Source organism: Ctenopharyngodon idella, chromosome 11 (assembly GCF_019924925.1).
Source record: "Ctenopharyngodon idella isolate HZGC_01 chromosome 11, HZGC01, whole genome shotgun sequence".
Lineage (NCBI taxonomy): Eukaryota > Metazoa > Chordata > Actinopteri > Cypriniformes > Xenocyprididae > Ctenopharyngodon > Ctenopharyngodon idella.
This window is the reverse complement of record NC_067230.1, coordinates 2,462,447-2,486,935: the sequence shown is the minus strand read 5'-3', so window position 1 is coordinate 2,486,935 and position 24,489 is coordinate 2,462,447. Positions and strand designations below refer to the sequence as shown.

The window sequence follows — 24,489 nt, the reverse complement described above, 5'->3', positions numbered from 1 at the left end:
TTTGCTGAAGTGGTTATTTTGAAAAAGGATACTTAAATGTTACATTAAAAATATCTTGTTATATCAAACCTGTATAGCCGTTTTCTATTTACATTCTACATTATAAACATTCTAGTCTATGTATTCAAGAACTGACAAAAAAAAAAAAAAAAAAAAAAAAACCACAAAAGATTCTTTTTAGAGCTTGCAATTCTGGGAATTTTCAAAGCTGGAAACTTTCCATGGGAATTAACGGGAATATATGGGAATTAACAGGAATTAATGGGAATAAACAGGGAATTTGCAAAATTGCAGGTTAGCCTATAACAGGGTACTTAAATGTAGTTGAAAAAAAAAAACATCTTGCAGCATAACTTTGGTTAAAACAACCAGATTTAATGCAATTTCAGTTAAATTTTTACCCTGACATTCACACAGCACACTACTTACTGCAGGGCTATTGAGGCCACACCCCCTGCATGCACTGTGCATTCCCCCAGTCCATAACATACACATTTGATCAAAAATACAGAAAAAAAAAAAGTAATATTGTGAAATATAACCACAATTTAAAATAATAGTTTTCTATTTTAATAAACATTAAAATATAATTTATTTCTGTGATGCAAAGCTGAATTTTCAGCATCATTACTCCAGTCTTCAGTGTCACATGATCCTTCAGAAGTTATTCTAATATGCTAATTTGATACTCAATTATCAATGTTGGAAATAGTTGTGCTGCTTAATATTTTTTATAACCTGTGATAATTTTTTTAAGCATTCTTTGATGAATAAAATTTTTAATTTATTTAAAATAGAAATCTTTTGTAACAATATACTCTACGGGTCAAAATTTTGGGGTCAGTAATTTTTTTTTTTTTTTGAAAGAAATTAATACTTTTATTCAGCAAGGATGTGTGAAATTGATAAAAAGTGATATTAAAGTGATATTGTTAGAAAAAAATTCTATTTTGAATAAATGCTGTTCTTTTTAACTTTTTATTCATCAATGAATCCTGAAAAAAGTAATACAGGTTCAAAAAAAAAAAAAAAAAAATTAAGCAGCACAACTGTTTCCAACATTGACAATAACTGAGTATCAACTCAGCATATTAGAATGATTTCTGAAGGATCATGTGACACTGAAATAAACAACACATAACAATTGCTGCAATAAAAATATTTATTTTACATATTTACTAAATTAGAATTAATTGAATGCGAAAAAGAACTTTCATGTTTTGACCAAACAAAATGTTTATATTTATGTTTGTATATGATACATTTTATATAAATATTATACATTTATATAAATTTCCCAAAATTTTCAATTAATTCCCATAAATTCTCATAAATTCCCATAAATTCCTGTTAAGTTTCCAAATTGGAATATTCCCAAAATTCCCCAAGTTAAGTTCCCGTGGAAAGTTTCCGGAAATTTACTGGAAACTTTCCGCCCCTTTGCAACCCTACTTGCAATCAATGGTGTTCATTTATTAGATAAAAAATGCAATAATTTCTTTATTAGAAATGCTCTTTCTTCAACTCCAAGCACATTCTAAATGGAGTATCTGTTATCCAAACTCTGATTTAAATAACTTATGGACTTTTCCTCACAAACTTTTAAAATTAAAGAACTCCATTTCAAAATTGTATCTTCTTTATGTTCCTTTTGCAGTAGGCCCTACTGAAGAAGAATCAATTTTACATTTGTATTATCAGTGCCTGTTCTCTAAGTCCTTTTGGTCAGAAGTTACCACGTTAGTTTTCTGCTGCTGTAACAAACTGGTACAAATGACTAAATCTATCATTTTCTTGTCTGATTTTCATTCTAAGGATGTTACACTTGATTACGCTGTTTTACTGCTTTGTCTTCTGGGTGAATTTTATCTTCACAAAGCCAGAGCTATCCACTGTAATCCCAATTTTTGTATGTTTTCTTCTGATTTAAAGTCCCTTTTTACTTCCTTTAAGAAAATGTCAAAACCTTTAAAATCAAAGGTGTCGAAAACCTTTAACATCCTTGAATCTGTTGTAAAGAACCTTTCAATTTATTATTTTGTTTAGCTACATTGTCAAAATGTAATACTGTGTTGATTTAATTCTTATAACCTCTTGTTACTTCCGTATGCCCCCTATTTTACTTTATTGTATTTTTTTTTTCTTCTCATTGTTAATATTAGCCTATGTATCTATAATTTGCAATAGGCTAATAAATAAATAAATAAATAAAAACTATTTGGGTTTTGGCAGATTGCCATCGCAGTGTTACGCAAGGGAAAGAGGTTAGCCATGTAGTTACAGGTCTTGCTTTCCGGATGCATTCGGATTTTTTCGTCTTCTTGCCTCCATTTTGTACCGACTCCGGGATTTCCGGGATTTCGTAGAACTGGGTTCGCTGGAGCCCAGTGGTCCACCGTTGAACAATATCGCCCTCGATCATTGGGCAGAAATGTTAATAGCAACAAGCGATCCGGTTTCGTGAATTTTTGACTTTAGTGCTTTCATTTCACACTGTGAACTGTTTGGGATAAGTTTGCAGAGTTGGCATTCACCTTCATTATGACAGCGGACCACAGTCAACTCTCGCCCAACTAGTTATTATTAGTTACCAGTTTTTATTCGGTGGCCGATCAGACAGCGGATCATCGGCGAAAGAGCACCCGGTTACTGTTTAACATTAATGTTGTTTGGGACAAGATCTCACGTCGAGACCGACAGGTAAGCTTTGCCAACGTCTTTACAGCCGGAAGAGCTGTAAATGTATCAAGTTAACCTATTTGTTATAGTTCTTATGACATGTTTTAATGGATACACAAGTGACTTTGCGCTAAGTTTTCCGCACATATACTGTTTTACTGGTGTTGTTTTTATTAATCAACGAGTTGTTCAGACCGGTTTTGTGAACCAACCGATTCACTGAAATGATTCGTTTCAAAAGAAGCATTTGTTTACGAATCTCCATCGTGTTGTTCACAACATCGTAAGTTTTTGTTTTGCCCAATACATACATATAAGTGCTTAAATCTGTATCACATTTCACGACTGTTCAGGATCTTGTATGGTATGACAGGTATGGTCACTTCGGTCTGTGTGCACAGTTCAAATATTTGTTGACTCAAGATGATCATGTTAACCGACATTATACACAACACGTCATTTTCACAATCTGGTTTGACCTCTTCCATTATTCATTTCCTTCATTTTGCTCTAAAACGACTCTCAGCGATTTTAAATCTATAAAGAAATTGGTCTGACATGACAGCATTTTATGACACTGATCTTAAATTGTATACGCATCAAATATGGTATTTTTGTAGGCTATTACATGCTTTTAGAGACATCTTTCTGAGTGCCAAACTAAATGAAACCCGTAAAGCCTAACATTAAATAATAGTCAGAAAAAAATCTATTTTTTAAACGAACCTTTTGACAAAATATAAAACAAATATAAATAAAATTGAATGTGCGTTTTAGAGTATGTTTTGTTTCATATTTTATAACAAGAAGTTTTTATAGCCTATATAATATGATATGATGAGAATATGGAGCTCACAGTCGAGGAGGAAAAAACACCTCATTTTAAAATATATTCTTACATTTACATTGTAAAAATCATTAAAGATTTCACAGGAAAAAGACACGTGCACCACGATCTGAAGCAGGACATTTTTTCAGAATTATACTAAAAGGCATTTTACTTGCTATAAAAAGTATCAGAGGACAGAAGGCATGTAGATTGTGTGCAGCAAGTTTTTCATCAAAATTTTGATCATGTTTATCATTTATAGGCCTTAAAAAAGTCATGTATCAAATGTGATACTGTAGGTTTTTATAGTTAAACACCTAGTCGTGAGATTTACAGCTGCCTAGTAAAAATGTACCATTGAAGTCAAGTCTGCACTTTCTTTATAGTTTATAGTGAGTCTAGTAAAAAGAGTTATTGATGTATTTAACACAGTTGTCAGAGTCAAAAGTAAATTTTCTCACAAAATGTTACTGGTGGGAATAAATAAACAGCCTTATTTAACACCAGGCATTGTTTTTGTGGTATTAATCGTTGCTACTTTTATGCGTGTCATTAATCACAGACATATTCTTGCAACAACTTGGTGTAATAAACAAGGCCTCTGACAGATTTGGTATGGCTGATTAGAGCGAGAAACACGCCTGCCTGTTTTGGCCTGTTATGTGAAGAATGCCAGGTTATTTTTCTGGATTGACAATGTTTTGTGGTACATTTAATGCTTTTAAAAGTTTAATAGGATGTTTTTTTTTTTTAAGGTGAAACTCTTTTATGTTGTATTTACCACATTTTGGGTTTGCCTCTCTTTCTGTGGCATTTTAAAGTTAGTTGTATAGAGATACTGTGTATTTGTTTGCCTCTACAGGTCACCAGGTTTAAAAGTAGGTTAATAAGTTTGTGTAATAGAGGCTAGTTTATTTCTTTATTTTAGTAGTCAATGTGTTCACGATCACATGTATATTTCAGGAATCAAACCACATGCAATATTTGTTTTAGAGGTTTGTGTGCTACCTTTATAGTTTCTTTCATTAGACATGTTCATAGACAAAGCCACGGTTTAATAAAGCAGTAACATGTGTATTGATCAGTGTGTAACCGCTTGAATGTAAAGAAGGTGAGTAATTCAGGTGATCATAAGCGTACAGGTTTTATTCAGTTTTTGCCACAATCCTCGTGCTTCACTCATTTTTACACTCTCTCACTTCCATTAGTCGTTATGTGATAGATCCTGCTTAGCGACATTCCGGTTAGCCCTGCTAAAGTTTCATCTGTGGACGTGTACGAGCACTTCTGTCTGAACTGGGAGGAAAAGTTTCTCTTGTTCCATACTGGAAAGGAAGACCAGTGGGGGAAAAAGAGGAATTGTTTTTTTTATATATAACTTTTGAATATTTTTGAATCTCCATTACCTTTCTATTGTTTGCTGCCCACTGTTGAGTAGTTCCTTGAAGCGTCAGGTGGTTTGAGAGGTACTGTGACGCTACGTTGATGACGTTAACCAACACTAATGAATGTCACTGTGATGAGTCATGTTTTGAACTTTTAAAGGATTTTTTTTAGCTACAACCGTCTCTTGATTTGCTTGAAGTTGCACATGGAAGTCTGATGGCTGTAATTCTTTCACCTTGCAGAGTTTTTGTGCGGATACCAAGTGCAGAAGATTGAGGTGACTGTTGACTTGTCCATAATTCACCAGTATGCCGATTCCTCCTCCTCCCCCTCCGCCTGGACCTCCACCACCCCCCACCTTAAGCCAGGTCAGTGTAAAGCGAAAAAACAGGTAGCACATGTGTCCATTCTCACTGAGACAGCAGCAGTTTTTCTTCCTGACGTTTCTTTAATTCATGTTGCCTTTTTCAAACCCCCATTGCTTATTTTTTGTTACACGAATCTCTTTACTCTTGTACTCTTTGTATTCATGTAGGTTTCATCGTTTTGAAAACTTTATAAACCAATTCCAAGAAAAGTTTGTGTAATTTTTAACTTTTATCCTTTAATACCTGAGTGTAAAAATGTGAATTAGTAATTCAGAAATATCATTAGGTTTAATTCATAAATATCATTATGTTTTATATATTTAAGGCCATTATTTTGCAAAAAATAATAATAATAATTTATTTATAGATTTATAGATTATCATGACAGAATATGCTAATCAATGACTTTAAGATATCCCATATCAGCTACATAAATTAATCAACTAACCATTCAGAAACGTCCTGTTGCATTCTACATGTTGTCACTTCTTCTTGAGTCTCTCCATCATTGTCCGACTTCGGTTTAAACATAAAAGGCTGAACAGTTTCTGACATTTTCAGTGAGTCTGCTTGAAGTAAATCAGCGGTGCTAATACTATGTGCTAACATGAGCTCTTTAAACCCCTGCCCTCTGCTTAGGAGCAGCAGCTCATTTGCATTTAAAGGGACACACAAAAACGGAGCGTTTTTGCTCGCTCTCAAAAAGTGACAAATTTAACATGCTATAAAAAATTATCTGTGGAGTATTTTGAGCTAAAACTTCACATACACACTCTGGGGACATCAGAGACTTATTTTAAATGATATTTTAAGAGACTTTCTAATTTCACAGTCATTAGTATCTGCAGAGATCCTCTATATTATATTATTTCCAGTTTTATGATTTTTCTGTATGTAGCAGCCCTTCAGCGTTGAAGAAAAGTTTCTGCATGTTGGTCGATCACGTGACTTTTTTATTTGGTGGACAAGTTTTTTTTGTTTTTTTTAAATACTAATAAGAAGTGAAACATTGTTTTATTAATTAAAAAAAATAAAAATTATGTATTTTTTCATTATAACCCTTATTTTAATGAATTTTAATTCTGAAATTAACAAATTTTAGCATAGAAATTTAAGTCAATGAAGTCAATTTAAGTCGGTTTTAATATATTATTTAATAAATTAATAGATCTGTTTTGAAACATACAAATCTGTTTATGTTCAGGCGAACACCACACCTCCAAAACTCAGTCAAAATGAAGTGAAAGGAAGGGGAGCTCTGCTGTCAGACATCTGCAAAGGCACCAAACTAAAGAAGACCAGTGGGGTCAATGACAGAAGTGCCCCTATCATTGAAAGTAAGTCAGCTGTGTTTATTTATGCTGAAAATACAGATAATGTTTGACATGACCCACCTAACAATTTTTTTTTTTTTGGCAGAGCCTGGAGGTGGAGGTGGAGGTGGAGGTGGAGGTCGAGGTGGTGGCGGTGGTGGTGGCGGAGGAGGAGGTGGTGGAGGATTTGGAGGTGGTTCTGGGCCGATGGCTATGGGAGGGTTGTTCAGTGGAGGAGTGCCTAAACTACGACCAGTTGGAGGTAAGTTCCCCTTTTACACCAAGTACTTCAATGATGGGTTATCATCTCTAAAACTGTTTTTTAATGTATCTGCACAGACAGCTCTGTAGGACGGTCAGCGTTGCGGCCACCTGGCTCTCGCCCTGCAGTACCTCGTGTTGCGAGTCATTCTGAACTGGACGGCTCCAGTCGTGGTGATGGAGGTCGCTCCTCACCTCCTGAACAGACACGAAATCACCGTCCCTCTCTGCCAGATGTCTCCAAACCCACCAGCTCTGCAAAACCCACCAGCTCTGCTCCACCTCCACCTCCGCCATTCAATCGCGGTGGCAACCGCGGACCCTCTTCAGCCCAACAGAATTCTGGGGCACATAGTCGTGAGAAACCCCTTCCACCACCACCACCACCTGCAAGCAAGGGGCCTCCACCACCTCCATCTTCTGCTCGTGATGGGCATCCTAAACATCCCCCCCTTTCATCTCGCTCCTCTTCATCCTCCTCCTCTTCTTCAAACGCACCCCCACCCCCGCCTCCTTATCGTCAGCCACCTTCTGCAAATGGAGACCCTGCCCCTGAATTGCCGCAGAGGCGAAACTCGCTGAACAAGAGAAGCCATGCCAATGCTAATGTCCGTAGCCAGGCCCCTCCTCCTCCACCATCTTCCCAGCAGAACAGACGACCCCCACCACCAGTACGCGATCCAGTGGGCCGTAGCACAGGTAAAAAAATGTTTGAAGTGATTTTGATCACCTCAAGATGTAGTCTGACTATAGAGTGAAACAGTACCTGCCCAGTTTTCATAAGTATTTCCTGAAGTATTTTTCTTTTTTTTTTTATATAAAAAGCCTTTGTTAAAGAGTTGAACCATGAACCAAACCAACTAGCTATGGGTTAATCACAACAATACAAACTTAGATTTGAAGCAACAAAGTATTTGAAAATCAGACAAAAAGACAAGACTGTGTGGTTAACAGCTTTAATGAGGAAAAGCACTACAGCTCCCATGAAGCACTTCCAACGACATCATCGAAATAAAAACAATGTATAAATATAAAACTATTGATTTAAAGATGTTGATTATGTATATAGAAACAACATATTTTAAAATTATTGCAGTAGTTTGAGAGCGTTGAGAGATTGACTCGATTATGTCATTTGCAGTACACTAAATTGTTTCCTTTGGCATGATTTGTTTGTTTCTCTGCAGAATCATAGTTTTTCACCAGGAATTCATCTGTTAAACACAATTGTTTAAAAAATAGTTGAAATAATTCAGCTGATGAATTCAACAGAAACATATACCATCAATTAACAACTTTGTAGCTCATAGTATGTCTGTTTTTAAAGGTTTGTAAGTTACTGTTAAAAGCTTATTCCTCTATGGAGGAAATGAATGGGATTTTTACTTCCAGAATCTATATAGTTCCAAAATCCATTAAACACAAATGTGGAAATTGGGTGCAATGTTCACAATGCTTTTCCAATAAAATAAAAATAAGTCTCCAAATAATGGAGACATTGTCACTCTAAAAATGATTTTAAAAAAAAGCACCATCAAATCACCACAAATGTTTTACATTGGTCTTGTACGCTATATTCCAAGTCTTCTGAAATTTCACACAAAGCTTCGCATGGCTTCTGAAGACTTGGAATATAGCATACAAATCCTATGTAATGTATATTTTGCTGCTTTTAGAGCTTGACAGTAGTGATGCACCAAAATTTCAGTAACTGAAAAAAGAGCTGAAATGCAGGCATCTTTTAAAATGACTTGTTCATTCAGCTCCTCAGGTTCCGCCTCCTGCATCTCGTAATGGGGTTCGGGAAACGCCACCCCCTCCACCCCCTTACCGTGGCAGCCCACAAACATCTTCTGAACCCCCTAGTAGAGGAAAGCCCCCTCCTCTTTCCTCTACTGGACGTCAGTCTTCAGGACACACATCTTTTCCTCCTCCTCCTCCTCCACCTGTCCGGAATGGACATACATCATCTGCCACCAGGTCTTTTTCTGGTGAGTTCCATCAGTTTCATCAAACAGATGATGTAATCTTTTTTTGGAACTTAGTTGCTAATTTGTTTATTCGTGGGAAGTATCTGTAGATCTGAAATTTGAGATCAGGCTAGTTTGCCGTACTGTATCTGAAGTGTACTGTGCATCAGCACATGGAAAAGAAAAACCTGCAGTCAAATGACCTCTCAGTAATTCAAATGCGGCCCTCTTATTTCCTCATTACAGCCATCAACAAAGCCTTCACAGAACACAGAGATGTAATGTCAGATAAGTAGTCCTAAAAAATAAGGTCATCATTGTACATACAGTAACAGCCAGATGCTGATCAGTAATTTACAAAAAACATGCTTTTAATGTTTTCATACAGCCTTCCAGCAGACAGCTATAATAATAATAATAATTTGTTACATTTATATAGCGCTTTTCTGGGTACTCAAAGCGCTTTACATATGGAAGGGGGAATCTCCTCAACCACCACCAATGTGCAGCATCCTCCTGGATGATGAGACGGCAGCCATATTGTGCCAGAATGCCCACCACACACCAGCTTATTGGTGGAGAGGAGACAGAGTGATGAAGCCAATCAGTGTATGGGGATGATTAGAAGGCCATGATGGACAGAGGCCAATGGGCAAATTTGGCCAGAATGTATAATGCAAATGTAGGCCTAGAGCAGGGTTTCCCAAACAGGGGTTTCAAACTCTTGGGGATTCATGAAGGAATTGCAGGGATTTGTGAGTAGATGAAAATATAATAATTAATTAATTATTGTATATGTATATAATTAATCCTAAAAATGTTAAATTAAAATAAATAAATAGGGCTGCACAGTTAATGAAATTGAAATCACGATATGGCTTTAGTATGATTATCATTCAGTGACAGTAAATGTTGCTCCAAACTCCAAAATTAACATAGAAATGTGTTGTTCATTTACTGAAATATTAAAATGGTCCTACTAAGCTATTTTGAAGATTCATAATTTTGCTTTGTAGGTCTCCTACAATAGGTTTACATGCATCAAAAGTTCAAAAAACACTTTAAATTTCTCATAAAATACACTGCAGCATCACCTCTTTACTAAACGGTTGTCTAAACGGTTCAATAAAGGATCCGGTCTCTCTAAACGCCTCCTTTCCGAGGGCTTCCTCTGCTTTGATTGGTCAGATGGCCCACTCTGTTGTGATTGGTCTATCGCTTACAGCACATGTCGCAAACAAAACATCAAAACAAATTTTGATTTTGAAATGTTTTTTTGTTTTTTTTTGTCAAAAATTCCAATTCCCAATTCTGGCACAATTCCCAACACACACATGTACAAATGAAGGGATGAGACTATAGAATATCCCCAATGCAGCACACACACACACACACGCACACCACTCACAAATAGAAATACATAATAAAATATAAGATATATTTTCTTTCATGTCTAAATATATATCTGAATGCATAAAAAGCTAATTTAAGTTTCAAATTTAAGTTTTATTCACAGATTCCAGTTTATTTGTTCTTGAATCACCATAGAGCAGTGGTTCCCAAACTGGGGTACGTGAGGTGACAGAGGGGGTACGCGAACAAAATTTTGCCGTTCATTTAATTCTTCCCTACCTTAAAATAACATTAAAACCGATCATGTATTTTCTAACAGGCACAATGCCGTAACTACATGACATCCAATCAAAATACCACATCTTTTGCGGTCAAATCTGACAGCGTCCATTTCCACATAAGCAGCGCGCATATGGGAGCATATAGGTTGTGTGCAGAGTCTGACGTCTTAGCAAATCACGCTACATTACTGCCGTTCTAGACAATGTACCTTTAGATTTAGCACTTACTAGCATGAAGAACAAATAGCCTAGCACAAAAGGTGCATAAAGATCAATTTAAGATTCAAACTCTTGATACAAAACATAGCCTACATTTTGTGAGTTCTTGTTTTTAATGTTGATAATATTATATGAGCAAGAATGCAAATCCAAATACCCACACAACAGTTAAACAAACAAAAGGGTAATATTAAGTGATGTTCTTCACAGTATTGTCAGTATTTGCTCTATTTTGCAACGAAAGCAACAGCAGAATCGTTCGTGAAAGTCATGATTCACTGATTCATTCATAAATAAAGCCACTTGCTTCGTTGAACGAATGATTCGATGACTCACGCATTAAGACAGTGACTTACCGCCATCTACTGGCGGTTTTAGTATTTAAAATCACTTTTCACGTTTTTAGCATTGCATATTTCTCTTTTGATTTTTTTTTTTTTTTTTATTTAAAACATTACTAATGTTGTAAAGGTATTCATAAAGATTAAAAATGCACTAGAAAGTCAATTTAGGGGGCAAATATTGTCCCTTAATGGACAATTTACAATCTAAGTGGAAGAGAGGGGGTACGCAGAAGGATGGTAAATGCCTCAGGGGGTACTCCACTCTAAAAAGTTTGGGAACCACTGCCATAGAGAAACTATAGGCCCCTCTAGTGGAAATATTCATAAAAAGCAGATGAATGTCATTTTTTTTCCACTAGAGGTCAGCAGAGACACTCAATGACTGAATGCATGATATTGGGGACAATATTTAGGAGACAATATTTGCCCCCTAAATGGACTTTCTAGTGCATTTTTTTTTTTATCTTTATGAATACCTTTACAACATTAGTTCACTAGAATTGGACTGGTCTTTTTTGTGGAATAATGTACAAAAATATGCTTATTTTCAATAAAAAAAATTAAAGAATTTAGAGGTAAATAAAATAAAAATAACCAATATATATGTACCTTTTATCATAATAGACTGATATAAGATTTCTGGACAACAACAACAAAAAAAGTGTAATTTTTTGACCCGACACAGTAGAGGGGAGAAGTTTTGCACCCTGGGGAGGGAAGGAGTTAAACATCAGCATATGCCAAGCTACTTGTCCAATCCCCATGTGGTGACAGAATAGCTTTGTTATTGATTCCTAAAGGTTTTATATTTATAAAATATTTGATGTCTCTTCTCAGATGATTTTGAGTCCAGGTACGACTTCCACCCTATAGAGGACCTGCCCCCACCTGAAGAATACAGACATTTCCAGAAGACCTATCCCAGCCAAATCAACAAGGGTAAAGACCCGACTTAACTTTGACCAACAGTTTTTCCATAAAGAAACTTTTACAGAGGTTGTTCTACAAATTACCTCATGTCCTCTTTATCTTTCTCCCGCTTTAGTGAGAGGTGCCCCTCCACTGCCTCCTGTTTTAGGAAGATGAACGCCATTCAGGGAAGAGAAGGACCTAAAAAGATAACACAAACACACACAAATATGTACATGCTGTATACAGTACACACAAACATTAATTACACATAAAAATACATCTAATAATGTGACATCTTTCTTAGAGAAACGCTATTAATTCCTACATGCTCTCTGATTCAAACCACTCCAGAATGCTGTACCTCTAGACCTGAAAACACTGTGCAATATTCCTGTGCTGCCTAGAAAATGCACCTTCTGTTATTGTGTCTGATGACAGCGGCACAGTCAGAGTAGACAACTCCAGTTACCATGAAGCTAGATGTGTACATTCCACCTGTTTCTTATGACAACCAAAGATTTTTATTCAGTAAGAAAATGTGTAGCACTTGTAGATTACTGACGTCTATGCATATCAGACTCAAAGTCTGTATTTCTCTGGACAATCATTTTATTGTCATTTTTTATTCTTACTTTAATTATATTTTTTGCTTTACAAACCTATCAGGAATGAGGTCGTTTAAATACTAAAAGTGTTTGCTTACACTACAAAGGCCATGAAATAACCTTGTTTCTTGTTCAGTGCACAGTTATGTGTTTTCCTGGTCAGGCTACAGAATCAGAGCCAATATTGTCATATAGTTTTAAGAGGAGAACTGATTTTTAAAAATATTTTTATTTTTATCAGCTCTATGTTGAATCTAAACTACTTTATAACTGACCAAATATACACTAAGTGCCAGCGGATCTGTTTTTTTAAAACAGTGCCATCTTTTGGCTCGTCTGTACCCTTTTTCCTGCTGGGTACCAATGTTTTTGGGTTGTTTATACATTGCCTTTTTGTCATTTTTGTTTTAAACCTAAGCTGAATTTCAAGAAAATAAATTTCAGTAGATTTTGTATAAAACACTACAAGTTTTTCTAATTGGCAAATTTTAATTATGTTGCATTGTATTATATGATATAAAGTGACCAAGTGTGTTAATAATGTTCAGGCACTTCTGGCCGTTAAGTATAGAAGCTACTATTGGGATTTGGTGACCAATCATTCTGACTTGTAAATGTCATTTTATCTATTTCTGAATGTTAAAATTTGTCAACATAATTGTGAAATAAAAGGTGAGAAAGGGAATTATGATTTGATTGTGCTTCTTTACGATAAGGGCATAATATGAATGTCGATTTAATAGTTACTTTATAATTAGTCTTTTGCATACATTCACAATATTTCATATTTTATAAGATATTTTTTAATGCATATATTGTTGCTACATGTTTTGTGTTACACATATTCTGCAGCTTACTATAACAACAGAGAAAAGATACCGTTGGAATACATTTGCACCTTTTTTTTCTAGCATATGAATGATAAAACACTGATAGCCAATCAAAATCCTTCCTAAGTGAAGCAAGCATTAAAAATAAACAAGGCATTATTGTGTGTTTGGTGTCAATGCTTATGTATTTCTTATTCTTGGTATAAATGGGCCTTTATACAAACATGAAAAACATTAAAGAAACATGAAAGCTGCGCCACTCTGGGCGGCCTTTGAAACTTTGTGTTGTACGATGTAATGCCTTTGAATAAAAAGGTTGAGAACCACTGATCTAGGAACCAGGATGTCTATGACAAGAACCTCTGATGGGGTCTAAACAGGGAGTCTGTGTGTAGAAATATGCTAGCCAGCATGACTCAATTGTTTTCTTTTAATGCATGTTACCATGGTTGGGGAAAGTTACTTATAAATGTAGTGTGTTACAATATTGTGTTACTCCCTAAAAAAGTAACTAATTATGTTACTTTTAAAGGGAAAGTAATGTGTTATTTTAATTTTGCATTTTATATTTACTGAAGTTATATTTTTGCAATTGTTTAAAGGAACACTCCACTTTTTTTGAAAATAGGCTCATTTTCCAACTCCCCTAGAGTTAAACAGTTGAGTTTTACCATTTTCAAATCCATTCAGCCGTTCTCCGGGTCTGGCGGTACCACTTTTAGCATAGCTTAGCATAGTTCATTGAATCTGATTAGACTGTTAGCATCTCGCTCAAAAGTGAAAATCGCAACTTTTCATTTTCCGTCAGTCTTAGTACACAATGTAACTGCAGAAGAGTCAAGTTTTAAATAGGAAAAATATTGAAACTCTTTGGTCATTTTTGAGCGAGATGTTAACGGTCTAATCAGATTCAGTGAACTATGCTAAGCTATGCTAAAAGTGGTACTGCCAGACCCAGAGATCGGCTGAATGGATTCGAAAATGGTAAAACTCAACTGTTTAACTCTAGGGGAGTTGGAAAATGAGCCTATTTTCAAAAAAAGTGGAGTGTTCCTTAAACACAGTAATTAATTTGAAATCTTCATAATCTATATAACATACACCTTCATTTTCTTTTAAAAACAGATTTACGCTGCGTCCTAAATCACGTACTGTCTGAGGTACTACATTTGAATTTACTCTATATAGTATGAATATTGGTCGTATGAATGAAATACAGACATACTACATCCGCCATGCTGCTACTGTCACGTGACCTACCAGCGTCAGGTGAGTCACTTCACTTCCATTTATAAATCCTCTACAGCGGCCTCACGGGATAATAAAGCGTCCATCGAATGCACACTGTTTTTCAAATACTATGTATTCGGACGTACTACTTGTTTTGGCATACGGTTTTTCACATACTATATAGTAGGGAAGTATTTGATTTCGGATGCAGCATTAGAATATTATTATATTCTGACCTTTTATATGCCCAATAAAAGATCTCTTAACATTATGTGTTTATTAGCTACTGTACAACTCTTTTTATTGAAAGTAATATGTATAAATTTAGTTAATTTTGTACTTTGTGTCAGTTCCTGTGCACGCATGAGTTACTACATTATAGAGAAGTGAGAGAATTTTAGTAGTTCAGTAGTTTAAAAAATGTTCAAGCTGTAAGGGCCACCCAATCGGCCCAACGACAGTGTCCAATGTCCAATATTTTAAATGTTTAATGGCATCTTTTTACTAAGCACTATGAATGATGGCCAGTATCACCGATACCAATACTGATACTCTGATATGTCTCTTTTGGATCTAATGGATTTTTTTGCCATTAAGTATAGCCATTCAACATTACAGTATAATTAAAAGGCATCATTTTTAACATTTTAATAGGCTTTAAAAATATATAACTTTTAATTTAAGACATTAAAATAATCTTCACATAAACCCATTATAATAAATGTCACATTTAACTGCGCCTTCAGGATACTGAGCTGGCGTAATCTATAAACTTTTCTCCATACAGGTGTTTTATCTGGAATAATAAGCACATTCTGTATAAATCAAAGTTTTTATTTCTTAAAAATTGTTTTTGTAATGATATAGCTTTTGTAAACCATCTTTTTAACCATGAAGGACTTATGTTGACCTATTCTGAATTTCTTTCAAAATATAGTATTCGAGTCACTCCTAAAGATTATGCTGTGGTTATGGATGCTTTTCCCTCTGGTCTAAAAATGCTTCTTAAATACCTGTCCTCAACTCTCTCTACAGGTGCTGGTCATATAATTAGAATATCATGAAAAAGTTCATTTTTTTATTGTAATTTATTTTAAAAAATGAAACTTTCATATATTCTAGATTCCCTACATGTAAAGTAAAACATTTCAAAAGTTTTTTTTTTTTTTTTAATTTGTTGATTAGAGCGTACAGCTAATGAAAGTCCAAAATCCAGTATCTCAAAATATTAGGATATTTACATTTGAGTTTCATTAAATGACCATCCCTACAGTATAAATTCCGGGTATCTCTTGTTCTTTGAAACCACACTAATGGGGAAGACTGCTGAAGGCAATGGTCCAGGAGACAATCATTGACACCCTCCACAAAGAGAATAAGTCACAGAAGGTCATTACTGAATGGGGTGACTGTTTACAGAGTGAAATATCAAAGCATATTAAATGCAAAGTTGACTGGAAGGAAGAAATTGGGTAGGCAAAGGTGCACAAGCAACAGGGATGACCGCAAGCTTGAGAATACTGTCAAGTAAAGCCGATTCAAACACTTGGGAGAGCTTCACAATGAGTAGAATGAAGCCGGAGTCAGCGCATCAAGAGTCACCACACTCAGACATCTTCAGGAAAAGGACTACCAAGCCACTTCTGAAACAGAAACAATGTCAGAAGCATCTTACCTGGGCTAAGGAGAAAAAGAACTGGACAGTGAACAGTGGTCGAAAGTCCTCTTTTCAGATAAAAGTAAATTTTGCATTTCATGTTGAAATCATGGTCCCCGAGTCTGAAGGAAGACTGGAGAGGCACAGAATCCAAGCTGCTTGAAGTCTAGTGTGAAGTTTCTGAAGTCAGTAATGATTTGGGGGGGCCGTGATGTCTGCTGGTGTTGGTCCATTGTGTTTTATCAAGTGCAAAGTCAATGCAGCCATCTTCCAGGAGATTTTGGAGCACTTTATGCTTCCATCTGCTGACAAGCTTTATGGAGATGCTGATTTCCTTTTCCAGCAGGACTTTAGCACCTGCCCACAGTGCAAAAACCACTTCCAAGTGGTTTGCTGAGCATGATATTACTGTGCTTTATTGGCCAGCCAATATGCCTGACCTGAATCTATGGGATATTTTCAAGAGAAAGATGAGAAACAGTCGATCCAACAATATACAGATGATCTGAAGGCTCAATAGTGCCTCAGCAGTGCCACAGGCTGATCACTTCCAGGCCACACTTCACTGATGCAGTAATTTGTGCTAGGAGCAAGTCATTTGCTGTAATATGTGCTGCCGACCAAGTATTGAGTGCACAAATGAACATACTTTAAAGAACTTGAACTTTTCTGTTTAGCAAATCCATTTTTTGATTGATCTTAGGAAATATTCTAATATTTTGAGATACTGGATTTTGGACTTTCATGAGCTGTACGCTCTAATCATCAAAATTTAAAAAAAAAACTTTTGAAATGTTTTACTTTACATGTAGGGAATCTAGAATATATGAAAGTTTCATTTTTAAAAATAATTTACAATAAAAAAATGAACTTTTTCATGATATTCTAATTATATGACCAGCACCTGTATACTTGTTGTTGGATCCTGCTGATACTGAAGTTGGTCATATCTGTTTCTTTCTTTCCCCTACTAAGAATAATAATTGTTACATTTGGGCTTTGTTTCAAATCTATATTGTCTCTAGTCCTGCTATTGTATCATTTTGGAATGGTTGTGTTGATGGCTCTTTGTGGAGTAAAATCTGGTAACATCCTCATAAATATTTAATCACAAAAAAAAAAAAAAAAAAATATATATATATATATATATATATATATATTAAACTCATTTATAAAACTAACCTTGTAATTATTATCTTGATAATATAAATATAAAGATATTTAATTGTGATATTGATATATTTTGTATATTTTGTGGTTTACATGTTGAAACATTTTATCATTTATTTTGGAGTTGTCCTTATTTAGTTTGTTTTTGGTCAGATTTCTATTCTTTTATTAAGACTCACATCATGCCCAGCTTTCAACTGTCCTTTTTTCCTCCTATGACAAATCTTATCATAAGGAATATTATTTAATTAATCTGCTGCTTCTTTTAACTAAATTTAGTATTCATAATGTCAGTTTGGGGGAAATAAGCCTTTGTTTTTAATTCTAAAATCAGAAGCTAAACAATACCTAAATATAATGTTACAACCATCCCAGGAAAGATTTTATGGACATTTATCCGGTTGGAAACTAAAATATCCTAAAGGGAAAACAGTTCTTTACAAAAAAATGTTCATGACACTCAGACTTTATTTGTTATATATCATTCATATTAGAATGCTACATTTGAACAGCTTTGGTGTTTATTTATCTAGGTTCCCTAATAAAATAATTTGAAACGTCTAACATTTTAAGCTTTTTTAGATGTGTAAATTCGACAAAAAAATACAAAATAGCAAAATAACATAAAATAGTATAGTATATTACTGTGTATGTTAGAATTCAGAATATCGCATCATATACTTTTGAGTATGTGCGTTTATGAGACAGGCATCAAAAAATGAAAATTTGGTCCACAAAATTGGTTAAACAAATTTTAAGAGTGGAAAAAGGTGATGATGGAATACTTGCCTTCTCTTTATGCAGCATTTCAAAACTGCAATCTAAAACTGTCTTAATATTTCCCGGGAAATTCTTTCCGCCAAAATACCAACAAAGATTTTACCCGCCTTTACAGTCAAGCCAATGGGGGAAGGTACTAAGAACCCTATTGGTTCCTTAAAACAAGAGGACCTTGGGCAGCCAATGAAATGCGCTGTCATTGGTCTTCGTCACAGGCCAGCCTCTCAGCTGTTTAGAGGAGGAGTTCACAACACATTTGGCGCTAGTTTGACGGCGGGTCAGAGTGGTGAGGAGCATTGAGGCTTACGAGGTGTAATTTTTACAGCTATTGTGAATACAATTTCAACTTTAATCAGGTAAGACATTAAATATATTCATTCTTTAGTCTTCAAGAGATTGCTAGGCAGTATATTTTTTAAATAAACTGCTTTTATTTAGTGTTGTTCAGCGCGTGAACAAACAGCTTGGCGCCAAACGACCCACGATAGGAACTGTTCACATTTTTTTTTAACGTATTTGTAGGTCATCTACATGTGTTTTAATCTGCAACAACAACAAAAATTTGTAAATTGCTCTTATTTTTGCAGAGTGGTAGTGAATTAGAACGGACAGGAAGCATTGTGTGTTTAAAATAAGTAATCACAAAGCGCCTGTAGGGTGCCAAATGGAAGAAACACATTACTCATTTGTGGTCTTTGATCAGTGTGATACGGAACAAAAATCAATTAAATCTTTGGAAGACTTGATGGTATTATACTAAACACCCCCAACAGAGGTTTTTAGGTTCGTATGTATTTGTTAATGACACTCACCCCAGAGTCTACAGGACAAAATAACACTTGCTTGCTAAATTCCTCACGGTTTCTCCTCAAAGTACAGTTTTGATGCTACAGATGTACTTAAAGCGAATATGGAAAGCTGACACAGAATAAATTGCAGGTCACTGATTATTGATTTCTTATTAACTAAGTTATTTATCACTGTGCTTTTCTTTTCAGGTCTGTTTCCTGGTTTTAAACTAAAAATGCCCAGTACTCGCTCACAGAATCAGCCCACCCTTCAGTTCCCTAGAAGGAAGTCTTCCAGATTGGGTTCTCGACCTAAAAGCTCTTCTGAGAATGCCGCAGATGTCCAGGCCACCCCTCTGTCCCCTAGAAAGACAAATGTGGGGGATTCGCTTGCCGTCTGTCAGTCTCCCAGAAACTCTGTGTTGAAAAACACCTCTCTGTCTGAGAGGCTGCCCCTGAGCCCTCGTAAACGCACAGGTGTGTAAATCATCACCTTTTAAATAACTATAAAGGTTGCTGTACTTACAGTAATGTGGTGTGCTTTGTCTTTTATTTATGAAGCTCTTGGTTTTCCCATGTTTTTGTTTCAGGTGACGAAAACGGATGTAACCTCCCATCTTCTATGCTTGGCTCTCCGCCTAAGCAGCGCTGTGCTCCTCTGTGCTCCCCTCGTAAACTGTCCTTCAATGAGAACACACCGGTCTTCTCCTCACCTCCACGTCCCACCCCGTCCTCACCGAAAATTCCTCTGTCTCCTATTTCTTGTCCATCGCCAAAACGGCTGCATGAGACCCCCTGCACCAACACGATCCCCCGTACAGAGGGAAAAATCCCTGTTACACGACTGTTTCCTGAAAAAAGTAAGTTTTAATATTAAATGTTAAAATAATAACATTTTTGCACTTAATAATTGATCTCTATCTTTGTCCCTATAGATTCGGGTTATCAGAGCATAAAGCAGGCTCTTCACACTGCAGTACCTGAACGTCTTCTCTCTCGTGAGGCAGAGAGAGCTGCCATTGTCTCCTTCCTGGAGAACCATGTAGTGGCGGAAAAACCCTCCAGCCTCTATATCTCTGGCGCTCCTGGCACAGGCAAGACTGCCTGTCTAAACTGTGTCCTCCAGGAACAAAAAGTAAGCTCAAGACAAAATATGGGTGTCTGCAAATCAAACGGCATATATTGTAAAATAGACTACTATTCAAAGTTCAAACATATATATATATATATATATATATATATATATTTGAAGAGTCTTCTGACCTCTCTTCTGTTTCCAGGCTCTGTTGAAAGGAGTTCATACTGTGGTTATCAACTGTATGAATTTGCGCAGCTCTCATGCCATCTTTCCATTGCTGGGAGAGAGACTAGGGGTTCCCAAGGGCAACAGCGAGGCTCGGCTGGAGAAACTCCTGACCAGTTCTGGGCCCACTGTGTAAGTCGGCTCGCATTCAGGCAGTGCTTCGCTCGTGCTAATTTGCATGAACCATTTCAGGTTTTTAGCTCATTACTGTGACCGAGATCAGTTTTTGTAGGCCTTTTTCATGTGATTTAAATCTTATTGTGGTGTAATTTTGTGTGCAACAGGCTGTTGGTTCTTGATGAGATGGACCAGTTGGACAGCAAGTCTCAGGAGGTTCTCTACACCATCTTTGAGTGGCCTTACCTGCCCAAATCTCGTGTTTGTCTCATTGGTAAGATTGTCATAACAAATTTGTGGGCAAGGTGCTATAAGCGATTTCTGAGAAACAGTGTTGATATTTGAAATCAACCCAAACACACCCCTCCCTTCATTGCTCCACCCCCAAATTGCAAGAGTGGATGTCTTCCGGATCGTCCTGAATGTCTGCTGACCTGTGAACTTTGACCCCTTAGGTATTGCTAATGCATTGGACCTGACAGACCGTATTCTGCCCAGACTGCAGGCAAAACCACATTGCCGACCCAAACTGCTCAACTTTCCTCCCTACAGTCGTGAGGAGCTCAATGCAATCGTCCTAGACCGGCTCACACAAGTATGCCTACTTGCATATTTTCTGTTACTCGCACTTATCCAGTCTCACATTCTGAGCTAATAATACAATGGTGTGTTTGTGTGCATTTAGGTGTCAGGTGAAGGTGTTTTGGATGCAGCAGCAGTTCAGTTCTGCGCCAGGAAAGTCTCTGCAGTGTCAGGAGATGCCCGTAAAGCACTCGACATCTGCAGGTAAGAGAACAGGCTAAATTTAAAAACTACAAAATTTAAAACTGCTAAATTTCCAGCACATCAGTGTGATGGTTAGTTTTGTGAGGTTCTCACACATTTGTGTCTATCCTTCAGGAGGGCTGTGGAGATCGCGGAAGCAAGTGACAGGTCTAAAACGGCATCTGAACCTGCGGTCAGCCCTAAAGGTAGGAATTACTGTACAATATGACTGGAAAAAAAGTCACACCTTGACTATAAGCTGCGTTGTTGAGAGGAGGAAAAAAAAAGAATGGCAGATAAGTCGCATCTGTGTATAAGTAACATTTTATTATTATATTCAGAAAATATGTAAAACACCGGTAAATAAAACAAAAATAAACCATTTAAACATTTTTGTTCCCCTCACTCCACAACAAATCCTTCAACCTCAAATCCTTCAATTCACAACAAAACAGAATTCAGAGCAGGAATGAAAATAAAACCATAAAACAAACCAATTTTAGTTACATTCAATATACATTTGTTATAAATGCCAAGCGAAAACATTTATTTGAAGCAAAACTGAAACTATTGGCGTGTAGGAAATGCACTTTACAAAATAGACTTGAACGAAACCAAACATGCGCACTTTGCACATTTTGATTGACGTTAATTGCATTATGTAAGTCACTTTGAGATAAGTTACATCACTTTTCGGATAATAAAAGTAATTTATATTCTGGAAAATATAGTAAGTAGTGATGGGCGCTTTCAAAACACTGCTTCATTAATAAGCTTTTGAAACATTTGCAAATCATTTGTTTTGAACCAGTGATTCACAGTGTATATCAAACTTCCAAAGTTACGTGATTTCAGTAAACGAGGCTTCTTTACGTCAAATGTTTTAAAATTCCAATAGTTTGCTGCTAGAGGGCGAGGGTGATCTCTGTGAACCAGTGTCTATGAGTTTTGCCTGATTTTTGGATCAATTTCAAGAATTCGTAGATATTTTAATGATCCATTTCTATAGTAAAAAGAACAGTTGTGGTTAAGTCTCTCATTGGCCTTAAGCAAGCTTTCCATAAAACAAACAAAACAAACCCCATAATTTTTTAAAAACGCATTATAAAGACACTTCATATTTTTGTTTTAGATGTGTTTTTTTTTTTTGTTTTTTTGCATTTAATAGATTACTTTCAATTAAACATTTGCAATTGGTTTGTAAAAGGCATCTCAATGCATGTTTTGAGCTGAGTTTTTGATCGTTCTGACCAGCAGGGGTCACTAGCACATCTCATTTCAAACGTTTCAAAACAGTGAATCATTTTGTGAACCAATTTTTTCAATTTATTAGTTCAGGCTTCGTTTCTCCCATCACTAGTGATAACCATTTCAGCATTATTTAGAATGAAAATGAAATAATGAGGGATTTGTCTTGACTCTCTTGCAGCAGTGTCACGGGTGAGCGTTCCTCAAGTGGCACGGGTTTTGTCTGAGGTGTATGGCGACCGCATGGCTTCCAGCAGTGGGGACGGTGAGAGTTTCCCATTGCAGCAGAAACTTCTGGTCTGCTGTCTGCTTCTCATCATTCGTAACGGCAAGAGCAAAGAGGTCCAGTTGGGCAAGGTGAGTCCAAGTTTGATAAATTGTTTCCAAACCCCATAACTTAAGTGTAAACGTTCAGATTACATTGAGGAAGAAGTGTTGTTTTTTTTTTTATTCTGGGACTGATAACCCTCTTTCTGTTTCTCCAGCTGTGTGAAGTGTACAGTAAGCTTTGTAAGCAGAGGCAGGTCAGTGGAGTCGGACAAACGGAGTGTCTGTCTCTGTGCAGTCTGCTGGAGAGCAGAGGAATCCTCACACTCAAAAAGGCCAAAGAGGCTCGACTGACTAAAGTAAGAGCATTTATGAATAGTATGACTTTTGCATCATATTAATTGCATTCATTACAATTTAATGAGGGTTCTAAATTTCAATTTTGTTTTCTATCCTAGATCTCCCTGAAGATTGAAGAGCGAGACGTAGAGAACGCTTTGAAGGATCGAACTCTCCTTGGTAGCATATTAGCGGCTGGTCTGCCATAATCTACATGAAATTTTTTACTTTTTAATATTTTATTTTATATTGATGAGCTGTGAAAGTCTTGTTTAAAATGAGATTTGCTTTTTTTTTTTTCTTTTTCTTTTTTAAGAGGGATGATTTGATCCAAAAGGGTTAATGTTGTTTTATGTTTGTGTCAAACGTTTTTCCTGCCTTTTAAAGTGTAGGGTGGTTTTTTTTGTGTTATTAAATTGGAATAAATTCTCCTTTGATGCTTCAAAACAGAAGACATTGCCTTCTATTTTATTTTGTACATCAGCTTTGTAATGGTTTTTAGGGATACACTTTTAATAAAGCAGAATGTACATAAGTTTGATACTGAGTCACTTATTTAGTTCTCAAAACAATTTGAAGTATTGCACACTTAAACAGTGAAGAAAAACAACTGTTTCCATCCACTTCCTGTAGAATTCAACTTGCCGTTTACAGTACTTTTTATGTTGTCAGCCTTTGCATACTTGTGTATAGTTTGTGGATATTAAACCATTTCATACAATTCATAATTTTTTTTTTTTTTCCCACCTAAAATTTCACATGTCTGTGTCCAGCCTTCACTAAAGATGTGAAGCCAAAAGGCTGGTCAGCAAATCAAGATTAATTGTTTTTTTGTTTTGTTTTTTTAAACCAATTGCAGCAATATTTTTTTATCGATTGCTAACAGACAATCAATTCAGTTGGCACAAATTCCCAATCCATTCATTCAGTTCTCAAAACAGACATGTTTCACCTGTTTTCACACATTCCAATTTTCTTAGTGATTGCTGCAAAATTACACAAAAATGCCCTAATTTTATACAGTTTTGACCATGTTTCATTCATAAAACAAAAACAATGCAATTAACTCAAGCATCACAATGTGAACTCATAGCACACATTTATACGTCAGTAAACCTTTTTTATGCAAACAAGGAATGTGACGATATTTACATGTGACAAATATAAAAAAAAAACCAAAGGCAAACAAACATGACAAGTCTATTCTGATATAACTCCTGTCCTGTGTATATATGCAGTGTTGGGGGTAATGCATTACCCTCTTTCTGTTTCTCCAGCTGTGTGAAGTGTACAGTAAGCTTTGTAAGCAGAGGCAGGTCAGTGGAGTCGGACAAACGGAGTGTCTGTCTCTGTGCAGTCTGCTGGAGAGCAGAGGAATCCTCACACTCAAAAAGGACAAAGAGGCTCGACTGACTAAAGTAAGAGCATTTATGAATAGTGTGGCTTTTGTATCATATTAAAGGGTTAGTTCACCC

The 24,489-nt window shown here is 36.0% G+C and overlaps 2 protein-coding genes across 3 annotated transcripts; both read left to right on the top strand.

Moving 5' to 3' along the window:
• Positions 1-2,286: 2,286 nt before the first annotated feature.
• Positions 2,287-13,205, top strand: wipf2a (WAS/WASL interacting protein family, member 2a). Its single transcript, XM_051911840.1, has 8 exons — positions 2,287-2,700; positions 5,137-5,262; positions 6,467-6,599; positions 6,682-6,837; positions 6,915-7,535; positions 8,600-8,827; positions 11,841-11,942; positions 12,049-13,205. The coding sequence occupies exons 2-8, from the start codon at positions 5,203-5,205 to the stop codon at positions 12,087-12,089; spliced, it is 1,341 nt and encodes a 446-aa protein (XP_051767800.1). The 5' UTR covers positions 2,287-2,700; positions 5,137-5,202; the 3' UTR covers positions 12,090-13,205.
• Positions 13,206-18,375: 5,170 nt separating this feature from the next.
• cdc6 (cell division cycle 6 homolog (S. cerevisiae)) lies at positions 18,376-24,489 on the top strand. 2 transcript variants are annotated; one of them, XM_051911832.1, is made up of 12 exons: positions 18,376-18,543; positions 19,186-19,452; positions 19,566-19,835; positions 19,911-20,110; positions 20,256-20,410; positions 20,563-20,669; positions 20,851-20,990; positions 21,081-21,181; positions 21,296-21,366; positions 22,590-22,765; positions 22,894-23,034; positions 23,134-23,555. In XM_051911832.1, the coding sequence occupies exons 2-12, from the start codon at positions 19,212-19,214 to the stop codon at positions 23,221-23,223; spliced, it is 1,692 nt and encodes a 563-aa protein (XP_051767792.1). In that variant the 5' UTR covers positions 18,376-18,543; positions 19,186-19,211; the 3' UTR covers positions 23,224-23,555. The 2 variants fall into 2 exon arrangements, with proteins under 2 accessions (XP_051767792.1, XP_051767793.1); XM_051911833.1 differs by lacking the exons at positions 22,894-23,034; positions 23,134-23,555 and adding an exon at positions 24,292-24,489.